Source organism: Cnephaeus nilssonii (assembly GCF_951640355.1).
Source record: "Cnephaeus nilssonii genome assembly, chromosome: 7".
NCBI classification, from domain to species: Eukaryota; Metazoa; Chordata; class Mammalia; order Chiroptera; family Vespertilionidae; genus Cnephaeus; species Cnephaeus nilssonii.
Window position 1 is genome coordinate 71,698,979 of NC_137078.1, and position 27,315 is coordinate 71,726,293.

General features: G+C 40.1%; 1 protein-coding gene and 1 pseudogene across 4 annotated transcripts; one reads left to right on the forward strand and one right to left on the reverse strand.

Moving 5' to 3' along the window:
• Positions 1 to 31: 31 nt before the first annotated feature.
• On the forward strand, positions 32 to 27,315 carry LRRC42 (leucine rich repeat containing 42). Of its 3 annotated transcripts, XM_079777941.1 has the most exons (10): positions 32 to 288; positions 1,605 to 1,665; positions 3,307 to 3,339; positions 5,529 to 6,015; positions 17,714 to 17,845; positions 19,037 to 19,155; positions 20,624 to 20,712; positions 20,884 to 20,997; positions 24,513 to 24,597; positions 25,921 to 27,315. In XM_079777941.1, exons 4-10 carry the CDS (start codon positions 5,543 to 5,545, stop codon positions 26,193 to 26,195), a joined length of 1,287 nt encoding a protein of 428 aa, XP_079634067.1. In that variant the 5' UTR covers positions 32 to 288; positions 1,605 to 1,665; positions 3,307 to 3,339; positions 5,529 to 5,542; the 3' UTR covers positions 26,196 to 27,315. The 3 variants fall into 3 exon arrangements, with proteins under 3 accessions (XP_079634067.1, XP_079634068.1, XP_079634069.1); XM_079777942.1 differs by lacking the exon at positions 3,307 to 3,339; XM_079777943.1 differs by lacking the exons at positions 1,605 to 1,665; positions 3,307 to 3,339.
• LOC307103834 (protein FRG1-like) lies at positions 8,759 to 12,755 on the reverse strand (annotated as a pseudogene). Its single transcript has one exon. The product of its transcript is annotated as a protein FRG1-like (transcript).

The window sequence follows — 27,315 nt, forward strand, 5'->3', positions numbered from 1 at the left end:
CGCCAGCCCAGGGCCCGGCCCCGCCCCTAGGCCCGGCCCGGCCCCGCCCCTCATGCCGGGTCCGCGCACGCGCGGCTCCCCTGCCCAGCCTACCCCTCGCCCCTGTCAGCCCCGCGGTCCCACGGCGCTAGGTCGCCCCCAGCCCCTTCCCTCCTCCCATCCTTTCTCTGTCCCACCCTCCGGAGCTTTGTGCCCGGAGAGCCGAGCCGCTTCCTCTCTCTGCCACGCCGCGGGAGGAGGGAGCTGCCACCGACGAGCTGCAGCTCGCTGCCCCGGGCAGGGGCACAGGTAGGTGGCGGCCGCGGGCTGGGCCGCTTACGGAGCCCTGGGCCGCGAGTGGGGGCGGGGGCGAGGTGTGAGGGAGGGGCGGAGTGGGGGAGGGGAAGGCCGGGAGGGATGCGGTTGGGGTGTGGTTGGGTGAAAGGTGTGAAGATGACGATATCGGGGTGTGGAAGGTGGGTTTAAGGGTGAGGTAGTGGTGCTGGAGTTGGGTACGGGGGCGTGTGAGAATTGGGGTTCGGGGCGGGGTGGGAGAAGGGAACCGGATTTTTGGGGGGCGGATTCGGGGAGGGGCATGCGTGGGAATTGAGAGAAATGGAGAATTGCAGTGCTGGGAAAGGGGCTTTGAGGAGTGCACGGAGGAAAGGATCTAGGGTTGAAATAGGAGAAAGGGTGGGGTCTTGAGGGTGGAGAAGAAAGAAGTTGGGGCTGTGGATTGTGAAGTTGAGCATAGTGAAGCCTGAAGGAAGGGGATTTTGAAGGTTGAAGACAGGACAAGGAAAGGGATGGAGAGATTTGGATCTTAGGAGAGGGAATCCCAGAGGGGGGAGGAAGGGAAGAATAGGTGGTACTGGGCAGAATAGACGGTGCCTGGGGGTGAGAGTGGGTGGGGTGGAATGATGTGGGGAACCAGAGGGAGGCTGGTGGTGGTGGGATTGGGTCTGAGGACCGGGAGCCCAATTTCAGAAGGGCCAGGGAAGGATTAGAAGGGCAAAAGGTTTGAGAGGTGTGGGCAGAGGAGCTGAGAGTGGGTGAAGGAAAGAGGGTTTGGGATTTTTCCTGTAGAAATTGGATTTTGGGTGAGAAGCTCTAAAGTTAGCAGGTAGGAAAACTAAACTTGAAGTCTCAAGATGTGGGCGAGATTGGTGTGTTCCTGAAGAAAACTAGGGAGCAGGGTATGGTACTGTCCTCTGGAGCTTGAGAGAGAGGAAAGGGTATGGGTGAGAAGGCAGGTAGGAAAATGCAAGTTACAGGGGACAAGAATAGAGAGAGGAATTGAAAATTGAATAATGGTGGCTGACACAGAACAATGAAGGTAAGATTGTTAGTTGCTTATTCATGGCTTGGAACTAGTTTCTGTTCAGGTTTTTAGGTGGGAAATTTTCTCAAGAATTCTGCATTTTCAAGTGAACCAAGGATGTCCGCAGCCTTGAGATGAAGGCCATGAGTAGACAGATGTTTCCCTGGTGTGTGGATGTGGGCAGTCTCTGCCCTGGCAGAAGGAAGAAGGGAGGCCTCGATGTAGCTCTCTGTCCTGGCTCTGTTCCCACCAACTCTTTCCTCAAATGTCCACTGTTGTTGTTTTTTGTGTGTGTTTTTTTAAGTCTCCTCCCAGTCCCTCCATCCTCCCAGCTTGAGCCAGTGAATACCAGAGGAATCAAACAGGTGGGTGAGATTAATTTTTAACATTTTTTTTAATCCTTCAGGCTTATGTCATACTTTTATTCTTGAAAGACAGCATCATGCAGTGGAAAGAGCTTGAATTTTAGAGTATCACAGCCTTGAGGTTTAATGCTGGCTCTGTCACTTACTAGATAGGTACTTTAAGTAAGTTACATTACTTCTCTGAGCCTCTTCACCTGTTAAATGGCAATCTTGACCTCATAAGATTGTTGAAGATTCCATGAGATCATTTAATATAGTACCTGGCACAGTGCTTGACAACTGGTAGATGCTTAATAAATGGTAGCTATCATACCTACTATCATTATGATGGGGATTATTAACTTACTTTACCTACTGAAGTTAGGTGTTTTCTTCTCTTTCTCTTCAAAGTAGATTAGATATCCATAGACTCAGATCACAATTTTAATCCTGTTGCCTCCCTCTCCCCCCCAAACTCCAGCCCCCCACTTGTCATGAGAATAAAGCATTTCCTTATTCTCATGCTTCCTGCTTGGTAAACTGGCTTCAAGTTCTAAAAAGCTATCATGTTTAGTTATCATTTCTTTTATTTTGCCTCTTATTCAAAGAGGCTGCAGAGAACTGAGTTATTAATGTAGTAAGGTTATATTTTACTCATTGGATGAAATGACATGCTGCATGGTATTGGTTCATTTATGGTGGCCAAATGCTAGAACATGCACTATTGTGATATTTTTCTACAATGTTGTATGGGTTACAAAACTGCCTCTCTGAAGGAAGCTGGGAAACTATTAGAATGCCCGTTACTCTGTTGATCTAATATAAAAGAGCTAATGCAGATCTACACTGGACATTGTTATCCTTACAGATACTGATTATTTTAATTTTCCAGTTTCTATGGGTTTTTGCCATGGTATGTCCCCTGAGGAGACCCATTCATAATAGATCACCCTGTACAACAGCCAGGTGGAAGAAAAAAACAAGTACAGAAGCTTTGTGTGGAGTTCTCTTGCCTTTCTGGTTTATTATCTTGAAAGGTTTAAATACAAAAGGTTGTAATTTTTAGATCATTTTGTAGTACCTCACAGATTCTCAGGAAGCTCCTTATTGGGAGAATGCAACATGCACGGATTCAGTAGTAGAAATCAAAGCTCAGCAGGATACCCTGAACCAAGATGAGTTCCTCAAGTAGCATAGTGGAAGAGTAGAGAGGACTTGGGGTTTCTGGACAGATGATATGGGTTTACTCTTTAGGAAATTTTGGATCTCTTTTCATTATTTAGGAAGACAACTAGCACTTGATGAGTATTTTAAGGGTAAAATAGAGCCATAACTATGCCCTTTTTTGAAAATGATCTCTGGAAGCAGAAGTTGCCAGGATTTGGGGCAGCCTGGGTTAACACCCTTACTCCTGTCCCAAGCTGCTGTGCCCCCTGCTGGATAGAATCAGACTTTTTTGATTTTTCACCCAAAGTACTCCTCCATTTGTCCATTTTACTCCAAAGTTTGTGGAAAGCAAACTTTTGGGGGTGAGGAATATGGGTAATACAGATGGGCAGATTCTGCTTCTTTGTCAAGGAGCTTATAGTGTGCTGAGCCATTGTAATATATTATCTTCCATTGAATTTGCCTTCCTATTAAAATAAAATCATTTCTTTTTAGGACTGTACCTGCTGTCTACGTTTGGATCTACAGGTAGAGTAGGACTCTGAGTGTCCGATCATAGAGATAAAGACCAAAGGGGTCTGCTTTACCTCCTCAAGATTAAAGTCTGTGAGGCTGAAGGGGCCAGATGTTAACTTCTACTGGAAGCCCTTAGAACAAGCGAGGCATCTCCTTAGTAGCAGGCTGAACACCAGCAAGACTATGAGTTACAAGAGCCCGCACTGTTATAGGAGGTTTTTTTCTTTTTTGGTTTGTAGATCCCCCTGCCCCGCCCCCCTCATAGTACCAGTAGCAATATACTCCCATCATTTGCTTTGCTTCCACCACCTGCAGAAGGGTCTGGCAAGTGGGGGAGGAGCTGCAGCTGTTGCCTGGAAGAGGGGTTGGCTCCTAGCAACAGTATCAGCAGGCCCTGCAGCTCAGAACACTAAGCCTGTCCCTTTGAGGTCTCACTCTTCATCTCAGCAAATATCTGTTGAGAGCTTACTCAGCACTAGACGCTATGTTAGGCCTGGGAACGAGAAACAAATCAAATAAGTGCCTTGCCTTCAAAGAGCTCACAACTCTGGGAACATTAGTAAGAGAAGAGACAGAGTACATGGTGCTAAGTGTTATGTAGAAGGAGCCATTGGTGCTTTGGGAAAACCAGACAGGCATGCACTGGTACAGGGGTTAGGGAAGGTTTCCCAGGAGAGGGATGGTGGTGGAAATGATGAGTAGGAATTAGCTAAGTCAGAGAAGCAGAGAAGGGTGTTCCAGCCAAAGGGAGCCAAATGGGCAAAGGCCAATGGGAAAAGAGCCCAGGCAGTTTACCTGGTGGGTGGTATTGCTTGGTCAGAGTAGAGCATAAGGAAAAGGGTGAGGCTCTTAGCCTAAGCAAGGCCCTCTTTTCTGATGTGTTTTACACACATAATTATCCTTGGGAGAAACATGGATTGTACTGATGCCCACAAACAGGATCAACTGTTTGATCTTCAGAGAGTCAGCATTTTTGATCACTGACTTGTTTGCTGACACTTTTAAGTGTCGTCATAGCTACATCCTAGCCTTGCATTAATGCAGAAAAAGCTGGGTGGGTTCACTTTAAAACTCAATGAAAGTCTTTCAGAGATAATAGCAGCTTTTTTAATTTCGTGCACCAGGCCTCTAGTTGTTGTAGAAATGATAATCAAATACTTTCCTTTAACATAGCAATTTCTTGTGTATTTAGAAATCTCATAGTTCCTCAGGAAAACATTTATTCCAGTTAGTGCTTCCATACAAAATGTAATCATGTGATCACATAAATACCCAACTGTTTTTAATATTTCACCTTACCTCAAAAGTGCCCTAAAAGTGTCTTAATAGAAGTGATGCTTCCAAGGGCTAGAATAGCTTTTATTTAGCTCTTGAGATGGAGGTCTTCATTTGTAAATCCAATACAAACCCTATTGCTTGTGGTCTGTGTAAGGTTTAGCAAATGAGTAAACTGCAGTTCTGCAAATATCTGCTCAGGGCATGTGATACGCCAGAGCACTTTGTTAGGCAGTCTGGCTGAATTAAACATGGTCCCTCCTCTCAAGGAGCTCAGACCAGCTGAACACAGACCCAAAAACAAATCAGTGAGCCAAGTACAACAAAGAAGTATGAGGAAGGTACCATGGTAGCAAGGCAATTTTTCATTTCTAGTCTTTGTTCTATATATACACATGGTTTTAAAAAAATAGAAATAATAAATTCCAAATGTACTATTTGTAACTTGCAAATCAATAAAAATTTTATAATTGTAATGACTGCATAACATTCCACGGTATGGATGTATCATAATTCATTTAATAACACTCCTGTTTTTGGACATTTAGGTTGTTTCCTATTGTTTTGTTAATATCAACTGCTGCCATGACTTACTTTGTAGATGATCCTTTGCCCACTTCTGTGTTAAATTTCCTTAGGGTAAATTTTTAAAATGACATACTGGTATGAACTGGATTCTGAAAGATGAATGGGAGATCACCAGCTAGACAAGAAAAGGGGGAGGGTAGGAAAGGGCATTCCGGGTAGAGGCAATAGAAGCAGTCTCCAGTGCCAAAGTTCATAGGCAACTGCTAAGCTTCATTTTCCCAAACCAGCCACAGGGCCTGCCTGGTAGGCTCATAAAACTCTGGGCACAGCAAGATGAAGTTACATGTTACAAATGTCATTTTAATTGGATTTGCTTCCCTTGTGCCTTGCTTTTACAGTTGCAAGCAAGGCAATGTCTTACTACCTCAACTCAGAAAACCACCTGGACCCAGGGCCCATCTATGTGCGAGAGAATGGGCAGCTGCACATGGTCAATCTGGCGTTGGATGGCGTCAGGAGCAGCCTGCAGAAGCCAAGGCCTTTCAGACTGTTTCCCAAAGGCTTTTCTGTGGAGCTTTGCATGAACAGGGAAGATGATACTGCACAGAAAGAGAAGACCGATCATTTCATCTTCACATACACTCGGGAGGGGAATCTTCGGTACTCTGCCAAATCCCTCTTCAGCCTGGTCCTGGGCTTCATCTCCGACAATGTTGATCACATTGATTCCCTTATTGGCTTTCCTGAGCAGATTGCTGAAAAGCTGTTCTCTGCTGCTGAAGCCAGACAGAAATTCACAGAGCCTGGTGCAGGGCTGAGAGCTTTACAGAAATTCACAGAGGCCTATGGAAGTCTGGTGCTTTGCTCCCTGTGTTTGCGAAACAGGTGGGTATTCTGATTAGGATATTGAATGTTTTATTGGGTGTGTTAATTGTGTCAAGCTCTGGGGCTTTAGTAGGCTTGGAGGCTTCCCCCATCAAATAAAACTTTAGAACTTCCAGACAAAGAGATGCACCATTTTGAGAAAAATCACTGTCTGTCTTCCAACCTCACTCTCACAGGCAATGCTTAGCTTTATTCTGAAAACACTTTACAAGGATGAGTTGATTGCCACAGCTCCATTAGGTAGAAAATACTCTTCTACCAACTTTTCTCGTAAGAGAAAATAGCAAAGATAAGATGTGATCTGTCCCTTGGTATGCTTTGGGGATGTGAAAATTAGTAAGCAGAGTTCTCAGCCCTTTTCCAGTTTTCAGACTATTAGGTTTTGAGCATTAGATAAAAAGAAACTTTAAAAGAACGAGTGATTAAAATTTCAAGTATCGCCCTAGTTGGTTTGGCTCAGTGGATAGAGCATCGGCCTGCAGACTGAAGGGTCCCAGGTTCAATTCTGGCCAAGGGCATATGCCCGGGTTTCGGGCTCGATCCCCAGTGGGGGGCGTGCAGGAGGCAGCCAATAAATGATTCTCTCCCATCATTGATGTTTCTATCTCTCTTTCCCTCTCTCTTCCTCTCTGAAATCAATAAAAGGAATATATTAAAAAAAAATTTCAAGTATCCTAAAATTTGAAAATTTTCAAATAAGGTCCAAACACTAACACAAAGGGCTGTCTTTCCTAACAAAGCAGATATATTTTCTTGTAACTTGCCTTTGCTCATATACTACTTGTTATTTAAAGTTTTTATTCCACCATCATGTAAAATGACTTTCAAAGCATCTACGAATTTTTTTTTAAATGTACACAAAAAACAATTTAAAACAAACACAAAAAAGTAGAAAGGCAAACATAAATCTTCCTCTCATTTCCTATTTCCTCTTTCCAGAGGCAACTACTATTATCAATTTCTTTTATATCATTCTAGAGATATTCTGTACATATACATGCATATACAGTTCCCTTTGTCATACAAATGGCAACACGCTGCTTACACTGTGCACCTTGCTTCACATATTTTGAAAATCATTTACCATTAATACTTGTAGATTTTTAAAATAGCTGTGTAGTATACCACTATATGAATTTTTTGTGATAATGTGAAAGGCAGCTTATGTTAAGATGCGTAGTCAATATGATCATTAAGACCCTGGCTGGGTAGCTCAGTTGGCTAGAGCATTATCCCAATACACCAAGTTGTGGGTTTGATCCCCAGTCAGGGCACATACAAGAATCAACCAATGAATGCATAAATAAGTGCAAAAATGCAACAACAAATTGATGTTTCTCTCTCTCTCTCTCTCCCCCTCCCCCCCCTCCATCCTCCTCTCTCTCCCTCCCTACCTCTCTCTCTCTCAAATCAATTTAAAAAAATATATGATCATTAAAACAAGGCTAAACAGAAAGTGAGTAATAAAAGAGGAAGTCACTCCAGAAAGCATAAGTTAAGCTCATATTGCTTGGGAAAATAAAGAAGCAATCTTTATTTAATCAGCTCATAGAATTCATATTTTTACCCCATACCAAATATTGTATTTTAAAAAGAAAAGACATAAACAGATGCAGAAAAAAAAAAACAGAACTGTGGAGTCATGAGGTACAGACACCTTATGAAAGCTCTGTCTTTGTGCTGTGGTCTCAGGCATGGCTGAGCCTGGGGCTGCTGCCAGTGGAAAGGAAAAAATTATCTTCTCTAACTAATAAAGTCAGGCAGTATTTCATTGTAGCTCATACATTTGAAATACATTTATTTATTTATTTATTCCAAGCTATTTATTGTAGAAAATTTTGAACAATGAAAAATAGAATTATGATGTATACCTCATTTTAAAATTATTTTATAAAGGCAATACATACTATTTGTGAAATACGTAAAACTGTAATATTAAAAAAGTAATAGTCTCACCATTCACGGTAATCACTTTCAAATATATATCTTTATACATTTTGGAATATACCCTAATCCACAACTCGTATTCTGTTTTCTTCCTCTACTTACCATTATGGTTTAAGTATTTTTCATGATAGTGAAAATGCTTTTTATCTATTTGTGATGTCTGCATACTGTTCCAGTGGTCAGATTGGATGAGAATAGTACTTTTATTCATGTTTAATGAGAGCATAAATTAGTGTAACATTTCTGAAAAGCAGCTTAGCAATATGTATCAAGAGCCTTAAAAAACACCCATAACATTTGCTAGCCCATTAATTCCATTCACTAAGAATCTATTCTAATTTCTAATATAATAATTGCATATAGGAACAAATGTTTTTATGTAAGAGTATTCATTATAGTAGTAGTTTTAATAGTGAAACCTGAAAGTTGACTATTCAACAATAGGAAATTAGTTAAGCAAATTATGGTACATTCATATGATATATAACTATTAAGATAATATTCAAAGAGCATTTAAAATTATGTGGTGAAATGCTCATTATATACTAAATGAAAAAATAAGAGTTAAAGTTATATTTATGATCTCAGTTTTGTTTTTTAAAATAAGGATTTTTATATGTATTGCATATATAGAAAGATAAAAGAAATCCACTGAAATATAGATAGTGGGATTGAAACTGGGTTTTAATTTTCTTTCTTTCTTTTCTTTATTGATTAAGGTATTACATATGTGTCCTTATCCCCCCATTGCCCCCCCCCACCTCCCCGCTCATGCCCTCACCCCCCTAATGTTTAATTTTATTTATAATTTTTCATATTTTCTTAATTTTTTTTCCAAGGAGGATGTGCTATTTTTATAATCAGAAAAATATAAGAAACATTTTTAACAATCTTTTGGCTCAGATTTTAATGTAACAATTCCAAACTTTGCTGTCCTATTCAGATATAAGAGTAAGATTTCCAACTGTGATCAAAAACTTTCCTTCTCCTTTTGAATTCATCCCCCTCCCCACCCCCCCAAAATAGGAAGAGGGCAGGAAATTTGGGTTTGCATTTGCAATCCAAGGCTGAAGCTGCAGCAGCAAAGGTATTACCAGCACAAAAGGGTTCAGGTCAAAGGGAAAGAGCTTGGAAAATAATTGAAAACAAGATAATTGGGTAGGTGCAGGGACTTGCTGTTTTGGGATTGAGTGACAAAGCTGCCTGCCAGAAGGAGAAGCCAGTGTCTTTGCAACTGGGTTCCAACCTACAGAACTGTCCTCCCTGTGTTGAAACCCCAGTGATTTTTAATCCCACTGGTGGTCACATGGAGGCAAGCATGTTTTCCTTAAAATATCACATTGTGTAACTGAAGTAAATATTAGTAGCTACCATTTAATAACGGCCTTAATAATCCTGAAAAGAAGTAATCATCAGCCCCATTTTCTAGCTGGGGAAATTGAGGCTTAGAGAGGTTAAGTAACTTTCTCACAATCACACAAGTAATTAGGGTTGTTAGAATCCAAACTCAGGTCTGTCTGACTCTAAAATATGTCTCTGCTTGTTCTGTTGCTTCTCCACTCACTGTTCTGAACTCTTTTTTTTTCTTCCTATAAAAACACTTCCACTGATTATTTTATTCAGAAAAACAAACAAACAAAAGACAGAGACAAAAACCCTGGTCATTTGCAGTATCTATCAGCTTTCAATTTGGCTCTCCTGCCAGAAGTGTTTCATGCAAAAATCCATCTTTCCGGGCCTTTTTAAGAATTTTACTGTCTTCTTTGCTTATTTTAAGTTTCTGGTCTTGGAAGCTCTGAAATTTCTTTACATAATTGATTTCACACTGTTTAACATTTCCTTTGTCTTCCTCTGGGATGTCATCTTTTTCTTAGTTTCTCTTTCAGCACAGGATCTAATCTCCATCATTTCTTCTTCTCCTGCTGTTTTACTTTTTGCTTCTGTATCGCCTGCTTCATTGCATCTGATAAAGCAGCTCTTTGAGGCCAATAAAGCGATTTTTCCATCTTGAAAGACTGGTTCCCATTGTTCTCTTGGTCCAATCGCATCTGAACGCCCAACAAGTCCATCTGAATTTATACCAAGGTATTTTCCATAGCCAGATTTTAGGGCAATTCTGGAATCAGACAATTTGACAGCTGTAAACTGCTCCGGAGGACTAGGGCCTTCATCCACTTCTTTATGTGGAGCTCCCAATGTAAAAAGTCCATTGTCAGGTGCATGTGTGTAGATTCCTTTATCCATTTCAATAGCTATGGTGCCTGAAATTTCACCAAAGTTTGTTACTGTCCACCAGATTCCAACAATATCAAGTTGGGTTTCTTCATCATCTTCTCTTTTTCTCTTCTTCTCTTTGCTCTTTTTCTTCTTACTCTTGGCCTTGGTTCCCTTGAGCACGAGTTTGGTGGACTTGACATAGGAGTATTCGGCCATGGTTCTGGTGACGCTTCTCTTTTTCACACATCTTAACCATACTCAGTCTATGCATGATCATGGTGTAGTTCTCCATTTATTCAAGCCCTCGTTTACGTCCTTCAAAAACTTTATATATTTTTCCTTCATAAAATCTTGCATTCCTAAACACTAACCTTTTTTTGTTGTTCTTGTCAAGTGTTCCTAATCCTACCCCTCCTGCCCAATTTCACTCTAGTGGCTACCAGTACTAAGGGATTGAAAAAGCTGATTGAACTATGCCCGGTAACTTGCTAACTCTCCGTGTTCCAAACTCCTCTGACTAATTTCTTTCTTTCTTTTTTCAAGTTTCTTTTTTTTCCTTTTCAGTTTGTTTTTTTTTAGTTTCAAGGAAAACGATTTTAAATATAACAATGTTACATGCAATAAACATTAATTTCTCAAGAAAAACTATTTTAAATATGATGTTACCTGCAATAAATGCCAATTATTCAAAGAAATGATCTTACATATAATATTATATGCAATAAATATTAATATTTCAAGAAAAAAAGGATTTTAAGTATAATATTACCAAAACTTCACTAACATAGTATGGTATCATAAAAGTTGTAGGAAATATTAAAAATTTGCAAATAACAGGATTACTTCTATTCTAGACTATTTTTCCCCCCTGCTGGCTCTATTTCTGTTCATCAGTTTATGTTGTTCATTATATTTCCACAAATGAGTGAGATCATATGATATTTATCTTTCTCTAACTGGCTTATTTTGCTTAGCATGATGCTTTTAAAGTCTATTTTGTCAGATATGAGTATTGCTACTCTATCTTTTTTTTCTTTTCCACTTGCATGGAAAATTTTATTCCATCCCTTCACTTTTATCCTGTGTGTGTCTTTTGTTTTGAGGTGGGTCTCTTGTAGACTGCATATAGTTGGGTCATGGTTTTGTATCCATTCAGCTACCCTACACCTTTTGATTGGAGCATTTAATCCATTTACATTTAGGGTTATTATTGAGAGGTACTTATTTATAGCCATTTTAATTCTGTATGGCTAGGTTTCTCTCTCTGTTTTTTCTTCTCAGCAATCCCTTCAGCATTTCTTAGAATGCTGGCCTGGTGGTGATGAACTCCTGTAGCCTTTTTTTGTCTGAGAAGCTCTTTATTTGACCATCTATTTTGAATGATAGCCTCGCTGGATTTAGTAATCTTGGTCTCAGATCCTTGCTTTCCATTACCTTGAGTACTTCATGCCGTTCTCTTCTGGCCTGTAGAGTTTCTGATGAGAATCAGGTGTCAGCCTTATGGGAACTCCTTTGTAGGTAACAGTTTTCTCTTGCTGCCTTTAAGAGTCTCTTTGTCTTTAATTTTGGGCATTTTAATTATGATATGTCTGGGCATGGGTCTATTTGGGTTCTTCTTGTTTGGGGTTCTCTGTGCCTCCTGAACTTGTGTGACTTTTCCCTTTACCAGGTTAGGGAAGTTTTCTACCATTATTTCTTCAAATACCTTCTCTATTCCTTTCTCCCTTTCTGTCTCTTATAGCACACCTACTATTCTAATATTGTTACGTTTCACATTGTCCCACAGCTCCCTTAAGCTGTCCTCCTGTTTTTTTATTTTATTTTATTTTATTTTATTTTATTTTATTTATATATATTTTTTATTGATTTCAGAGAGGAAGGAAGAGGGAGAGAGAGGTAGAAACATCCATGATGAGAGAGAATCATTGATCGGCTGCCTCCTGCAAGTCCCCCACTGGGGATCAAGCCCACAACCCGGGCATGTTCCCTTGACCGGAATCGAACCTGGGACCTTTCAATTTGCAGGTCGACACTCTATCCACTGAGCCAAACTGGGTAGGGCTAATTGTTTTTTCTTTTTGGTTCTCTAATTGAGTGATATTTTCAACTCTGTCTTCTAATTCACCGATTCGATCCTTAGCTTCCCCTAATCTGCTGTGTATTCCTTCCAATGTGTTCTTTATTTGTGTTGTCATTCTTTATTTCAGACTGTTCTTTTTTTATAGTTACTATATCTTTTTTTATGCTGTTGAGCATTTTTAACATCATTATTCTAAACTCTATTTCAGATAAATTTCTTACCTCTGCTTCATTTATCTATTCTTCTGGAGAATTCGCTAGTCCTTTCATTTGGGGGTTGTTTCTTTGTCTCCTCATTTTGGTTGTTTGGGTTTGTGACTATGTATTAGGTAGATCCTCTACACCTCTCAATCTCTGGTGCAGGACAGTGTTAAAAGCTGTTTCTGACTAATTGGATCAGGCAAAGACTCAGAGCCTCCAGAGACTGCCTCTGTCTACAGCAGTGGTTCTCAACCTTTCTAATGCCGCGACCCTTTAATACAGTTCCTCATGTTGTGGAGACCCCCAACCATAAAATTATTTTCGTTGCTACTTCATAACTGTAATTTTGCTACTGTTAATGAATTGTAATGTAAATATCTGTGTTTTCTGATGGTCTTAGGCTCTACAGCAGCAGTTCGACCCACAGGTTAAGAACCGCTAGCAGGGTTGCCTAAGACCATCAGAAAACACAGATATTTACATTACGATTCATTAACAGTAGCAAAATTACAGTTCTGAAGTAGCAACGAAAATAATTTTATGGTTGGGGGTCACCACAACATGAGGAACTGTATTAAAGGGTCTCGGCATTAGAAAGGTTGAGAACCACTGGTCTACAGACTAATAAGATTCCGACTTGAATTGCCTCCAGGCAATCGTCCTCAGGTGTGACGAGAGTTTAGGGGTGGGCAGTTGCTTCTGCCTAGAGGCTAATTGTTAGTTTTAATCTCTTAAGTAGGCTCAGGGCAGGGTGTTTTCCAATAGTGTGTATTGACTGTCTTCCCCCCAGGCAAGGCAGATGTCTATGTGGGAAAGATGTTCTCCGCTGTGTGAGGGAATGACTCAGCCCAGGAAACTTAGGGTATCTGCCTTCTGAGTTCTATTCCCATCCCCCCGCCCCCACCTGCCCCGACCCGAGTCCCCAGTCCTGGGTTCTGCTCTCACAGCTCCAGTCCACTTCACCCTCTCTCTGCCAGAGCACAAGGTGGGTGGCTCCACAGGGAATTTTTGTGCATTAGCCCTTTAAGAATGTGCCCGAACTTGCAGCTGCCACTCCCTGGCAGACAGCACCCCACTGCTTTTCACAGCTAGATGTTATGTGGGTACCCTCCTCAGTTTGGTGCTCTCTGCTGGGGAGCCCAGCTTCGGGATTAGATCTCAGAGTTCTCAGTGGCTCCACTCCACAGCTGAGATATCTCTCAGGGACTTCAGTTGCCGTCTGTGGGTGCCCCGTCATCCCTTTCTCGCCTCCGCCCCTCCTACCAGTCTCTATTCGGTCTCCACCTTCAGTCTTTGGGTATCAGGGTTCTCTCCTGTGAGTTTTCCGTTGATTATTCAGGAAGCGTTTCCGTATTTCAGTTGTAATTCCAGCTTGCTCCTGGGAGCATGTCCTTGCCGCATCCTCCTACTCAGCTGCTATTTTTAATCTCTCCCGACTAATTTCTGACCATCACCGCACCCATAGGTCCCATAGCACCGCATCCTTCTCATGGGGCTTAAAGAGGCCTGACTCGCTGTTCTGAACTCTTTAAGGGGCAATTTGGAAGAGTAGTTTTGAGCAAAACCCTAGAACTTACTAGGTACCAGTTAATAATGGTGGATTTTATAATCAAAGAAAACATGGTAATTTCAAGAGAAACATCAGAAGTGCTTTATTCAAAGTAATGTCCATCACTAGCTACACATTTCCCCCATCTTTCAGATAATTTGTGGATAGCGTCCCAATAGAACTTGTCTTGTTTTGAGGCAAACCATTCAGAGACCCAATTTTCCACTTCTTCGTACGTTTTGAAGTGCTGCTCAGAAAGTGTGTGTGCCATCAATCTGAACAAGTGGTAATGTGAAGGAGCAAGGTCTGGTGAATACGGTGGGTGGGTTAATACTTCCCAGGCAAGATCTTTTAACGTGTCTTTAACTGGTGTGTGATGGTGCGTCATCATGAAGCAAAATTACTTTGCCGTGTCTTCTGGCACATTCTGGTTGTTTCACGATCAAAGTGTGGTTCAAATTGATTATTTGTTGTCGGTAGTGATCAGTATTAACAGTTTCACCTGGTTTTAGAAGCTCATAATACACCACACCTTCCTAATCCCACCAAACGCAGAACATTGTCTTCTTTCCGAAGTGATTTGGCCTTGCAGTCGATGTTGATGGTTGACCTGGATCAACCCATGATTTTGTGCATTTGGGATTCTCAAAATAAATCCACTTTTAATCGCCAGTCACAATTCGATGCCAAAAAGACTTTTCGTGCAGTTGAAGCAACATTTTACTGATGACTTTTCGGTTTTCATTTGTCTTTTGTTCACTTGATGATGGCACCTATTTTCCTTCCTTTAAAATCTTTCCTATTGCTTGTAAACGATCATAAATTGTTTGCTGAGCAACGTTTAATCTTTCTGCAAGTTGTTTTTGAGTTTGACACGTATCTTCATCCAATAATGCTTGTAATTGTTGGTCTTCAAACTTTTTTGGTTGACCTGGATGTTCTTTGTCTTTCATATCGAAATCATCACTTTTAAAGCGTTTAAACCAGCGTTCACAAGTATCTTGAGATGGAGTATGTTCACCATAAGCTTCACGAAGTATACGATAACTTTTTCTTCAAAATAAAGTAATGAATTAAAACTTCCCACAAATGCTCTTTTTTTGGCATGAAATTCAACATTTTTAAGTGTAAAAATATCTATGATGTTAACACCTTCCGCAGATTTGACATATGAAGTTTTGAAGTTTGCTGTCAATACAACAAAATAGCATACATATCACATCGCATATATATCAACATATGTGTAACTCCATCTATTGAAAAAAATCCGCATTATTAACTGGTACACCTAGTATGTTCTAGATCAGTGATTTTTCAACCAGTGTGCCGCAAGAATTTTTAAAACATGCACTATCTGACTATTTAGTCAAAGGCACTGGCTTTTTTCGTTAGATTGTCAAATAAAAAAATGACAATAGCTAACACAACAATAGCCTTCTGGTGTGAATACCCTGTCTTGAACCATAAATATGTAGGTCATAGAATAGAGATGCATCTTTTGGTCACATTACATAATAAGGTTGCTTCTGATTGGTTAATTCCTGGTACCAGAAATCCTTATATACAAGTATAGGCACCTGATTTTTTTTAAAATATTTTATTGATTATTTTACAGAGAGGAAGGGAGAGGGATAGAGAGTTAGAAACATCGATGAGAGAGAAACATCGATCAGCTGCCTCCTGCACACCCCCTATTGGGGATGTGCCCGCAACCAAGGTACATGCCCTTGACTGGAATCGAACCCGGGACCTTTCAGTCCGCAGGCCGAAGCTCTATCCACTGAGCCAAACCGGTTTTGGCAAGGCACCTGATTTTTTAAAGTCACTTTGGAGCCATGATCGGCAAACTGCGGCTCTCGAGCCACATGCGGCTCTTTGGCCCCTTGAGTGTGGCTCTTCCACAAAATACCATGGCCTGGGAGAGTATGTTTTGAAGAAGTGGCATTAGAAGAAGTTTAAGTTTAAAAAATTTGGCTCTCAAAAGAAATTTCCATCGTTGTACTGTTGATATTTGGCTCTGTTGACTAATGAGTTTGCCGACCACTGCTTTGGAGCAAAAAGGGTAGGTAATAACTATTATGATATTTTTGTAAATCAGTCTAAGTTATACCTATTTTCTTGTTAGATGGGCAAAAAATACAGTATATTTTTTAGTGTGCCACAGAATGTTAGTAATTAGTTTATGTGTGCCAAGATATGAAAAAGGTTGAAAATTGCTGTTCTAGATAAACTTCTAGTAAGGTCTGTGGTTTTGTATGTTGGTTTCTCAGCTTTGGTTTTTGTAATGTTTGTTAATCAGATTATACATTGTTAGTCCTTCTCAGATAATGTTTTTCAGAATTATTAAAAATCTTTTGATTAATTGATCAAAGGATGTGTATTTTTCTTTCTCTGATTGCCAGTAATCCCCCAAATCCCCATTAACCCACTATAACTCTGTGATTGTAGAATGGGAAACAGCAGCTTTATTTATAGTGCAGTTAAAATACGTGTGAGGAAATAAGGCTCGTTTGTGTACCCAGCTGAGCTCAGTCATCAGGCATCTTAGAGGGGTATCAGTGCCCCAGGTCATCTGTACGTAGCAGTCATGCCAGTGACAGCGTCAGTACATCTTTTGTTGGAAGTAGGAGGAAAAGAGATCTAACTTCCCTCTTACTGTCATTATTCCATCCTGTTTGTGGTAATTATGATCCTGCTGATGAAATAGAGATGTGAACACTTCTAAGTATAACCCCACTGGTCCTGGCATGCCATCCAACTCTGTGGAAACATCTAGACATCCATGAGGAAAATGGATCAGAAAGGCATGCTTTTGCCACAAGTCAGTTTCCCTGTTCTTTTAGATCCTCTCCCTCTGTCACACCTAATCCCTTTTCATGAAGGACTAGAAGGTGGGGTGGAGGCCAGAGCCTGGGATGTGGAGTGCCTTTTTGATCTCCTTTCCTCTTCAGAGGAGGCACCTCCCTGATGCTTCCTGATAACAGTCTGGCACGGTGCTCCAATGTTATTAACTTGGCTGTAGTGCTCACAGGTTTGTCTTAATAACCATCTAGATTAGAGTGAGTTCTCTCAGTAGTCATGCTGCACATACTTTTTGTAGTAAAGTTAGCTGGATAACAGAGGCACAGTGGAGTGGGCAGTTACTCCAACTTGTGGAAAAGAAAAAATGTAATCTGTCAAATATCTCTTTGGATGTGAAGACTAGAACCCAGTGTTCTTGGCCCTGCTCCAGTTTTTAAACTACTAAATATTGAGCATTAGATAAAAATCAACCTTAAAGGAATAATTAATTAAAAATTTTTTGAGTATCCTACAGTTTGGAAATTCTCCGATAAGGTCCCCAAACCACCAGTCTGTCTGTTGTCTAACAAAGTAGATGTTTTCTCCTGTGACTGTTTTGCTCATATACTTTCATTTACTTATTTAAAGTTTTTATTCCACTGTCATGTAAAAAGACTTTAAATGTATTTACTAATGAAAAAAATTTAACCAGTGCCCACATAGTAATCAGTGAAGTCTGGTTATTACATAGTACTTCGTCCTGATGGAATGTTGGCTGTGCGGCACAAAGCCACAAATGGTAATTTTTTTATTTTTGTCTTTTTGTTTCCTTTTTGGTAATCTTTTTTTCTTCTTGTTCATCTTTTTGGTAATGTTTTTAAAGAAGGAAAAGAAAAACTGTTGATTCTTCTCCATACCCCACAGATATCTGGTGATTTCAGAAAAACTGGAGGAGATTAAGTCTTTCCGGGAGTTGACCTGCCTGGATCTTTCCTGTTGCAAGCTTGGAGATGAACATGAACTCCTAGAACATCTCACTAATGAGGCCCTATCTAGGTATTACCACCATTTGCAGATGAATTGTTTTATTATTTTTTTAAAGGATGATCCAATAGGATCATCTTCAAGAATACTGATTACCTCCCAACTCTATGTTTATTTGCTAAGTTTTTCCGTAAACTTTTTCAATTTCCATTTTCTTGATAGGAGCAATATAGATTAGATAATTCTTATGAAAGTAAGTCAGTTATTTCATTTTTCTAAATAACCTTTACTTCAACATGTAGCACTTGAAGCTACCTGGGCTAAAAAATTATTTTTCCCTTTATTTATCTGGCTAGTTTAATCTAGCAAGAGATGAGAAGTCATACAATTTTCCAAAGTCATCATTTTCTGTTTTAACTATCAATGAACTATAAATTACTTAAAAAGTCAACTATTAAAGACAGCCAAATACATCTTTTTCAAGAACCATAATTTAAAGAAATCACCCAGTTCATACCATTCACAAATAATTAGATTGATCTCAGTCTGGCCGGCAGAGAGGAGGCCTAATGGATTTCTTTGTGGTTTCATAAACACCCAAAGGGATAGCAGCTTTACAAACCTGAGTCTAACCCACTTCCTGGGGCCTTCCTAGGACAGACACCTACATACTGCTCTGTGCAAAGGTATTTTTGTGTGAGTTTAGTAAAAGTTCAGGTTTCCTGTTGTGTGTGGGACACTGAAGCACATTAATACACCAGTGTCAGGTTAGCTGGATGGACTGGGTTATAGGTATGCCTTAAAAACTCAATCTGAAAATCTGGATTTATAAAGCTAGTTAAACTTAGACGATTGTTTGTTTTGCCAAAAGAATTCTCAAAGGAGTTCTTCAGCAGACTTTCCTGACACACTTAGAGTGTTTTTGGTTTCCCACAGCATTTGTCAGGAATGCAGCTTTCGTGTTTAATAAGTGTATATTTATCTCCCTAATGAAGTCCATTTATCTCATTCCACCATATACCTCTAGTGCCTTCTGCCATCTGAGATTAATGCTACATGACACTTTGATCCCTAAGTTAACCCTCACTTAGTAACTGAAATAGCACCAAAAGATCTTTAGCTTCGTTGAATGCATTGAGTGTGAAATAGCAAGGGGTAGAGGATATTTAATATTTTTAAATGAACATTTATGAAAGTGTGTTACATACCTAGACTTTCTCAAACTCTCTTTAAATAATTTATTTATGGGCTTTGTTTTCCTAGTGTAACTCAACTCCACTTGAAGGATAATTGTCTATCTGATGCCGGGGTACGGAAAATGACAGCACCAGTTCGAGTGATGAAAAGAGGCCTTGAAAATCTAACATTATTAGACTTATCTTGTAAGTTTTATTAGAAATTATAGATTATTAATATTGGAAGAATGGCCTTAGAAATCATCTAGTTCTTCCCTTCATTTTAGAAGTGACAAATTGAGGGGACTTTGCTAGGTGCCACATCAAGTTATTGTCAGAGCAGGACTAAAGCCAGAGGCTCTTCTGGCAAATTCCTCTCCTGGCATGTCGGCACCTCTTTACAGTAGGAAAAGCTCTTATAGATTCATCCGTGCCACTTACTGTGTGCAGACAGGGCAGCCTTTCATCATATCTGTAGCATCTATTTGGTTTATCTTTATTTTCTTTGAGCTGCTGACTCATAGTGTCTGTCATCTAGGTCCTTTTTTTTTTTTTTGGTTAATCCTCACCTGAGGACATTTTTTCCACTTATTTTTAGAGAGACTGAAAGGAAGGGGGAGGGAGAGAGAGAGAAAAACATTGACATGAGAGAGACACATCAATTGGTTGCCTCCCACTTGTGCCCCTACCTGGGCTGGGGAGCCTGCATTCAAGGTACGTGCCCTTGACTTTTCAGTCTGCAGGCTGACGCTCTAACTACTGAGCAAAACCAGCCAGGGTAAGGATTTTTTTTAAAAAAATCAGTATTTGCTTGATGAAAATATGAATGAATCCACAGTTGTGATAACTTACTCAGGGTTATCCAGATACTGAGACCAATGGTAGAAAGTTGATAGGGCTCATTTACAATTTAACTGAGCATCCTTTGAATGTATGGCAGGATGGTATGGTATCAGAAAAATAGGAGGAGCAGGGTTTGAGGTCAGAGGACACTCCTTGCTCTGCTACTCTTATTAGCAGCTGTGTGCCCTTGGGCAAGTTATTTAACCTCTCTGAGTCTTGGTTTTGACTTCTGTAAAATGAAGATAATAATGAATGTCCTGCCTTCCTCCCAGGAAAGTGCATTCATTCAACAAATATTTTTTGAGCATCTACAATGTGCCAGGAATTGTGCTTATGGCCTTGAGGGCTCAGTGCTAAATGTAGGACTCTCTGATGTGAGAAGTAATATGTAAGAAAGGCTTCAGAAAAAAAAGCAAATTAGTAAGGGTAATAGTCTCTGTGTCAAAGTGCCTTTGAAAGCCTTTTTAAAACAAATCTTTTTACTTTGGAAGTGAAACAGCCATGAACAAAGTCTGACGAACCATTTTAATGCATGTTTATGTATGTTGTTTTCATATTAAACCCTTTGGGATAATTACCTGGTTCATTTTTTTTTCTGCTAAACCCCTAGCTCCTAAAAAGTTAGAGCTATAAAGGATCTTAAGGATCATCTCATGCGTGACTCCTTCATATTACAGATAGAATAAAGATAAGGTCCCTATATTTTATTTACTCTGAAAAGTTTGTTCACTCAATATTTTATATTTTATCATTGTGTGGCCTTTTTTCTGACCTTACTGTTGGCATTTTGGCAATAAACTGTAACTGAATACTACCTGTTTTTGACATCTAGGTAACCCTGAGATCACAGATGCAGGAATTGGATACCTCTTTTCTTTTAGAAAACTAAACTGTTTAGATATCTCTGGGACAGGGCTCAAGGTAGGACTTTTACTCCCTTCTTTTATTTTTTCACACTCACAATTTGATATTTTGCTTCTGTTAATTGTAGTTTAGAAAAAGCTGGTATTTATGATGGTGCTTCTTTCCTACTGAAAACTAGTACTAATTGACCAGATGTGTGGGCTTCCTGTTCTGTCTTTCCCTCACTAGGACATCAAAGCTGTCAAACACAAGCTCCAGACCCACATAGGCCTTGTCCACTCCAAAGTGCCTCTGAAGGAATTTGATCACAGTAACTGCAAGACCGAGGGCTGGGCTGACCAGGTACTGTATATCCACCACTACCACCCCCCACCCTTCCCCCCCACACACACAGTTAATATGACTTTTTATTTTAATTCTAAGTGTCTTATTCAGCACTTTGAACAAACATTAATCCTTTGGTATTTCTTGGTTGAATTCTCATCTTTATGTCAAATCAGAGATACTGATGGCCTGTAACTGACCCAGCTACTTAAGGAAAGGTATTAGATGCTAGTCCTTAAATCTCATGCTCTGGTCACTAGATTGTGCCTTATCCTTATTGGACCTAGGAGAAAATGTGATCTTATAAAGATTCCGAAAATAAGTGAATTCTGCCCTGCTAATGAAAAAAGCAGTATGACCCAGCTTCAGAAGGACATATTCTCTTAGCAATCTAGAAAGAGAGTAAGTCACACTAAGAACGATTCAAACCTGACTCTTCCTCTTCCGGGGCACTTTTCTTACATCTCAGAGCCTTAGTGAGGAACGGTCTTTTTGTCCTCCTCTCACTCAGTGTTCCCATTTTTATCTTCTTGGCTGAACTTTACTTTGACTCAGTCTTGTCTTCTTGATGGTCTCCCTCAACTTGGTCAAGTACAGGCTTAAGTAGGAAGTCAGAAGGTAACCAAGTATACAGCACCAGTAGATGCCAGCCTGCCTGTGGCTGGTGCCTTTCTCCTTCAAACACTTTAAACCAATGTTTCTTGGTGGAGGCCTAGAGGGCTCCCCAAACTGTTTTGTTCTGCATTCCTCCTTGGCTCAAACTGTAACGCATGATGATGGACCTATCCCGTGGTCGGCAAACTGCGGCTCATGAGCCACATGCGGCTCTTTGGCCCCTTGAGTGTGGCTCTTCCACAAAATACCACAGCCTGGGCGAGTCTATTCTGAAGAAGTGGCGTTAGAAGAAGTTTAAGTTTAAAAAATTTGGCTCTCAAAAGAAATTTCAATCGTTGTACTATTGATATTTGGCTCCGTTGACTAATGAGTTTGCCGACCACTGACCTATCCCAACTGTCTGATTCTAGTATCACCTCCCTATAGGTCAACAGGGTGGGGGGTGCTGGTGAGTCAGTGTTTCAGAAGCACTTTGAAGTTGGTCCAGAAAATGCATGCTGAACTAATTATCATAGTGCATTGCCAAGCACAGTTTGTAGCACTGGATTAATCCTAGTCATAGCCAGTAGTGGACTTGGGGCAGGTAGGTGTGGGATGGTCATATAAAGGCTTGATGTAGTTTGGTAGCAGGTTGTCATGGTGAAAAGAGCATAGGCTATGGAGTCAAAGATACCTGGATTTGGGATCCTGGCTTGACAAGCCAGTAGCTATATGACTTAAGGCAACTTTGAGTCTCTGTTTCTTCATCTGTAAAATGCAGAAACCAGGACCTCTCTTGCAGAGCTTGGTAAGGATGAAGTAAAATAAAGTAAAATACCTAGCAGCCTGGCCTGGAAGTAAGCAAATTGGACTCTGCAGCTTCATGCCATGCAACCTCAGCCTGGCCCCTACGGCTTGGCTGCAGAGCTTTATCTGTCTCTTGTTGATCTCTTATTAAAACTGTTCAGGCTGACTCTGGGCTGCTCCTGCTTCATTCTCAGCAGGTGACACGGAAAAAATGAGGCTATCTAACAGGAGTCCCCTTACTTCCCTATCTCTGTCTTAAATTTTCTCCATTTCTTCAACCATATTCTACTTTCCTCCTCTGTAAGGGGAAGAAGGATGCCACTTTATTCCACTATAAGCCTTGCGTTTTTCCTTTTTATCTTTCAGTTCTGTTCCCTATGATCACCAGCTTCCTTTGTGACATTTTACTAATAATTATTTCCCTCTACTGCCCCACCACTGCATCTTCAGTCTCACCCTGTGTTGGCTGTTTTCTTTCTGTGTATAAACATGCTTGAGCTACTCTTACTCTAATGTGTTCCTCATCCTCCAACAGAACTGTGAATTGTTTTCTGTTATCCATCCCACTTCCTCACTGTCTCCTCAGTTCTTAACCCTTCGTGATCTAGGTCTGGCCTCTATCCTCTCCTGCAGGTGTTCGCTTAAAGGTAGCATGTGATCTGATTTTCACCTGCCTTAGCTTTTCTGCAGCATTGACACAAACATGCCTGCCTTAGCTTTTTCTCTCATGGCCTTTCTCCTGGCTCTCCCCTAACTTTTTCATTTCTGCCTCTAGCTCTTGCTGATTCCTCTTCTCTTCTCGTATACCTCCACTCACTTCCTGGTGATCATCACTGTCCCTTCTCTCACTTGACCCATTCCTAAATATCATCCATAAATCTCTACCTGGAACCTCAAATTCAGCTTGTCCAGAACCTGACTCATTTTCTTCTTCCCTGTCCCCAAGCTCTTCTTATTGACATGCTTATTTCTTAGTGGAAGCGCTTTTTTCTCAGTTGCCTACTGAGTCACCAGATTCAGCCCATCCATCTTGGCATTCTCTTAGATCTGTCCACATTTCCCATAATCAGGAAAGTATCGTAGAAGGGTTAACAACTGATATTTATTGAGTGCTTTTTGTGTGCCAGACCCTTCATGTATGTTATCTCATTTAACAGAAGAAGAAATTGAGATCAGAAATTAAATCACTTGCCAAGGGTCCCCTAGCTAGTAAGTAGTAGTGCTAACTCTGGAATTGTATTCTTAAACTGTGTCATACTGCCTCTATGACCTGAAAATGTTTTTCTTTATGGTCATTTCATTGCATACCATGAAAAGTATTAAATTTAGTTCTTGTTACTCATGGTATATGTGAAATAATCGTTTATTTATATATAGTTTATACTTGGCCAGATTTCCAAAAGAATTTGTAGTAGCTTATAATAAAAATACATTTGTAATGGTGGTTTTAAAAATGGCAGCTGATGCCTAAACCGGTTTGGCTCAGTGGATAGAGCGTCGGTCTGCGGACTGAAAGGTCCCAGGTTTGATTCCGGTCAAGGGCATGTACATTGGTTGCGGGCACATCCCCGATAGGGGGTGTGCAGGAGGCAGCTGGTCGATGTTTCTCTCTCATCGATGTTTCTAGCTCTCTATCCTTCTCCCTTCCTCTCTGTAAAAAATCAATAAAATATATTTTTAAAAAAATAAAAATAAAAATGGCAGCTGATCATGAAGTGTCTTGAGAATATGGAAATGTGGGCATTTTACACACATACAAGAGTTTTGAGTTATATTGATGTATTTTAAGGCATGAGGGTGAGACTAGGAATGTGTGACTAAGGTTTCAAATTTTAGTATTTAGTTTAAGGGTATGCAGTTTATTTCTAGCTTGGAATAGAGATGAAAAGAGGGAGTGAACATTGTGGATTTTTCCTGAGTCATGCAAATACACATATCTAACAGGTTTGTATTCTGACTGGCTCTTGCATAAAAACAGAAAATCCAGGCTTGACTTGATTTTTATTCTTATCACCAATCATCTGAAGTAAGATTATTGCAGCAGTTTGTGTTTATGAGAGGGGAACAAGGAAGGTTTGATATTAAAAGCTTGAGATTTTGTTCAGATTCAAATCTTTCCAAATACATTTTAGATTGTTCTGCAGTGGGAGCGTGTGACTTCGGAAGCTGTGAAGCCACGAGATGCCTTGGAACCTCGAAAGGCAGCTCAGCACTTCTGTGAGAGATTCCCTTTTCTTTGGAGTTCCCTTTTCGCCCTTAGGTTTTTTGCACCCTTAAAGCAGTTAACTTGTTTTCACACAATGGGAAAATTAACTGTGATAGTACCAACTTAATTAGATCACCAAGACTGTGTTCTCAAATAGTTTAGAGCAGCAGTCTCCAACCACCGTGGTGGTTCGTGAGATCTGAAAGGTTGGCAACCGCTGGTTTAGAGTAGTACACTTTGAACACCAGTACAAGAAAAATAGCTTAATAAATGTACGTATTTATATCCCACCTTGTTCCAAAAATGATTTGCAGTGGATAGATTACAGAGATTCATAAGGAATTAAGTGTAGCCAAAAGGTAGAAGCAACTCAGGTGTTCATCAGTAGATTAATGGATAAACAAAATGTATTATTTACATACAGTGGAATATTATAATAAGCCTTAAAAGAGAAGGAAATTTTAACATATGCTATAATATGGATGAAGCTTGAAGACATTATGGTAAGTGAAATAAGCCAATCAGAAAAAGACAAATATTATGTTATTCTTCCTATATGAGGCTTTTAGAATAGTCAAGTTCATAGAGACAGAGTGGAAGAGTGGTGTCAGAGACTGGGGAGGGGTTTTAGGGAGTTATTGTTTAATAGGTATGGAGTTTCAGTTTTGCAAAATGAAACAGTTTAGTGTTGGATGGTGGTCGTGGTAGCACAGCAATGTGAATGCACTTAATGCCACATACTGTAAACTTAAAAATGGTTAAAATGGGTGAATTTATTTATGTATATTTAACCATAATTTTTAAAAATGAGGCTAAGTGATAATATCGAAGTGAAGGGAAAATAAAGGTAACAAAACAAGAAGCCAGGGTATACCAAAAAAGAAACACATAATGTCATATCGTTTGCTAGAGTTGTGCCATAAACTTGGCTCTTAGAAGACAGTCAAGTCCTGATTTTTAATAATAATAGCTAATATTTTTTAGCTTTTACTGTGTGCCAAGCATTGTGCTGAGCACTCTATGTATATTATTTCATTTATCTTTATATCACCCTTATGAAATAGGTTTTATATCCCTATAAAGATGAGAAAATTGAATCTCAAGTCACTTGCCCAAGGTCTCTTATCCAGGAAGTGGCAGTGTACATGCCTTCAACCTGTGCTAGTGCATATGCCACTGTTACTTTATAGGGCACTCAAAAGGGAATAGCATTAATCCAAACATCTCCCTGTTTGGACCTATGTTGTTTTCTTTGGGTCATCTTTCTAGACCTAGGCAGGCATTAGCATGCCAGCGTAGTAAACTCATCACCCTTCCTTTTGTCGCTCTTACAGATGGGAAGCGGGCTCGAACAGAAACCCCAGTGAAGTGTCCCCTGGCAGACACCCACATGAACTCTTCTGAGAAACTCCAGTTCTATAGAGAGAAAGCCCCAGACTGCCATGGGCCATTGTTGAAACTTGAAGCTGTCTCAAGCCAGGAGTCAAAGAAGAGCAAGAAGAGAGGTTTTGAGGAGCCAGAAAAGGAACAGAGTAACTCTTCACAGTCTTCAAAGCAGAAATATGTGTGTCTTGCTGTGGAAGACTGGGACTTGTTAAATTCCTATTGATTGGCAGATAAAAGTTGACCTTCCCCACCCCTCCCCCATCTCTAATGTATGAGGAAAGGGGCTGATGTTTTCCTCTTTGTTTGAATTTACCTATGACATTAGCATAGCAAGCAGATATTTCTACTTTTGTGGTGGGGGAGGGGAATGCTATGGAAGTATGTAATAATTTCTAATGTATATTTTCAATACATAGTAATTTTTTCAAATAAACGTTTTTGCTGTCCTTAAGTTCTGCTTATGAAATATGGACTGGAGCCACAGGAAATAATACTGGTTTGGGATGAAAGGCCATCTGAAATAACAAGACAGCTTAGCTTGATTTGTTGCCACCCCAATTTGGCCCAGCCAATAATATATATATGTATGGCCACCATATTGAATGCCTCCTATGTGTCATGCCCTGTCCCCCATGGAAGAAAGGTATTAGCTCCAATTTAGAGTTAAGAAAACTCAGCCTCAAGTTAAGTGAGTTGTTCAAGGTCACAGAGCTTATAAGTGACAGAACCAGAATCTATACTCCTTTCTGTCCAACTCTAAAGCCCACTCTGTTACAGTGCCTCTTAAATAATAGTTACTATTTATTAAAATCCCAGCTATTTATGTCTATGAAGTAAAGCACCAGAAATCTTCACAGCAGTTCTACAAAGTATTAACACCTCTGTGTGACAGATGAGGAACCTGAGACCAATGACTTGCTTTGGACCAGTGCTTCTCAAGCTTTATTGTGCATGCAGTCACCTAGGGGTCTTGTTAAAATGCAGATTCTGATTCAGTAGGTCCAGAGTGGTATGTGAGGTTCAGCATTTGTTAAAAAGTTTCCAGATGATGCCACTGCTTCTAATTTGTGGGCTGCGCTTTGAGTAGCAAGTCTCTAGACCTTCTCTGTCTATATGGTAGCCCCTAGTCACATGGCCATTGAACACTTGAAATGTGGCTAGCCCCAATTGAGATGTGCAGTAAAATACACACCGAATATCAGGCGTTGAGGTACAAAAGAATGAAAGAAAGATATCTGCATGTTTAAGTATTGATTCCATGTTAAAATGGTAATTTGGGGATTAAAAATGTTCACTTCACCTGTTTTTATTTTTCTAATGTGGCCACTACAAACGTAACATGG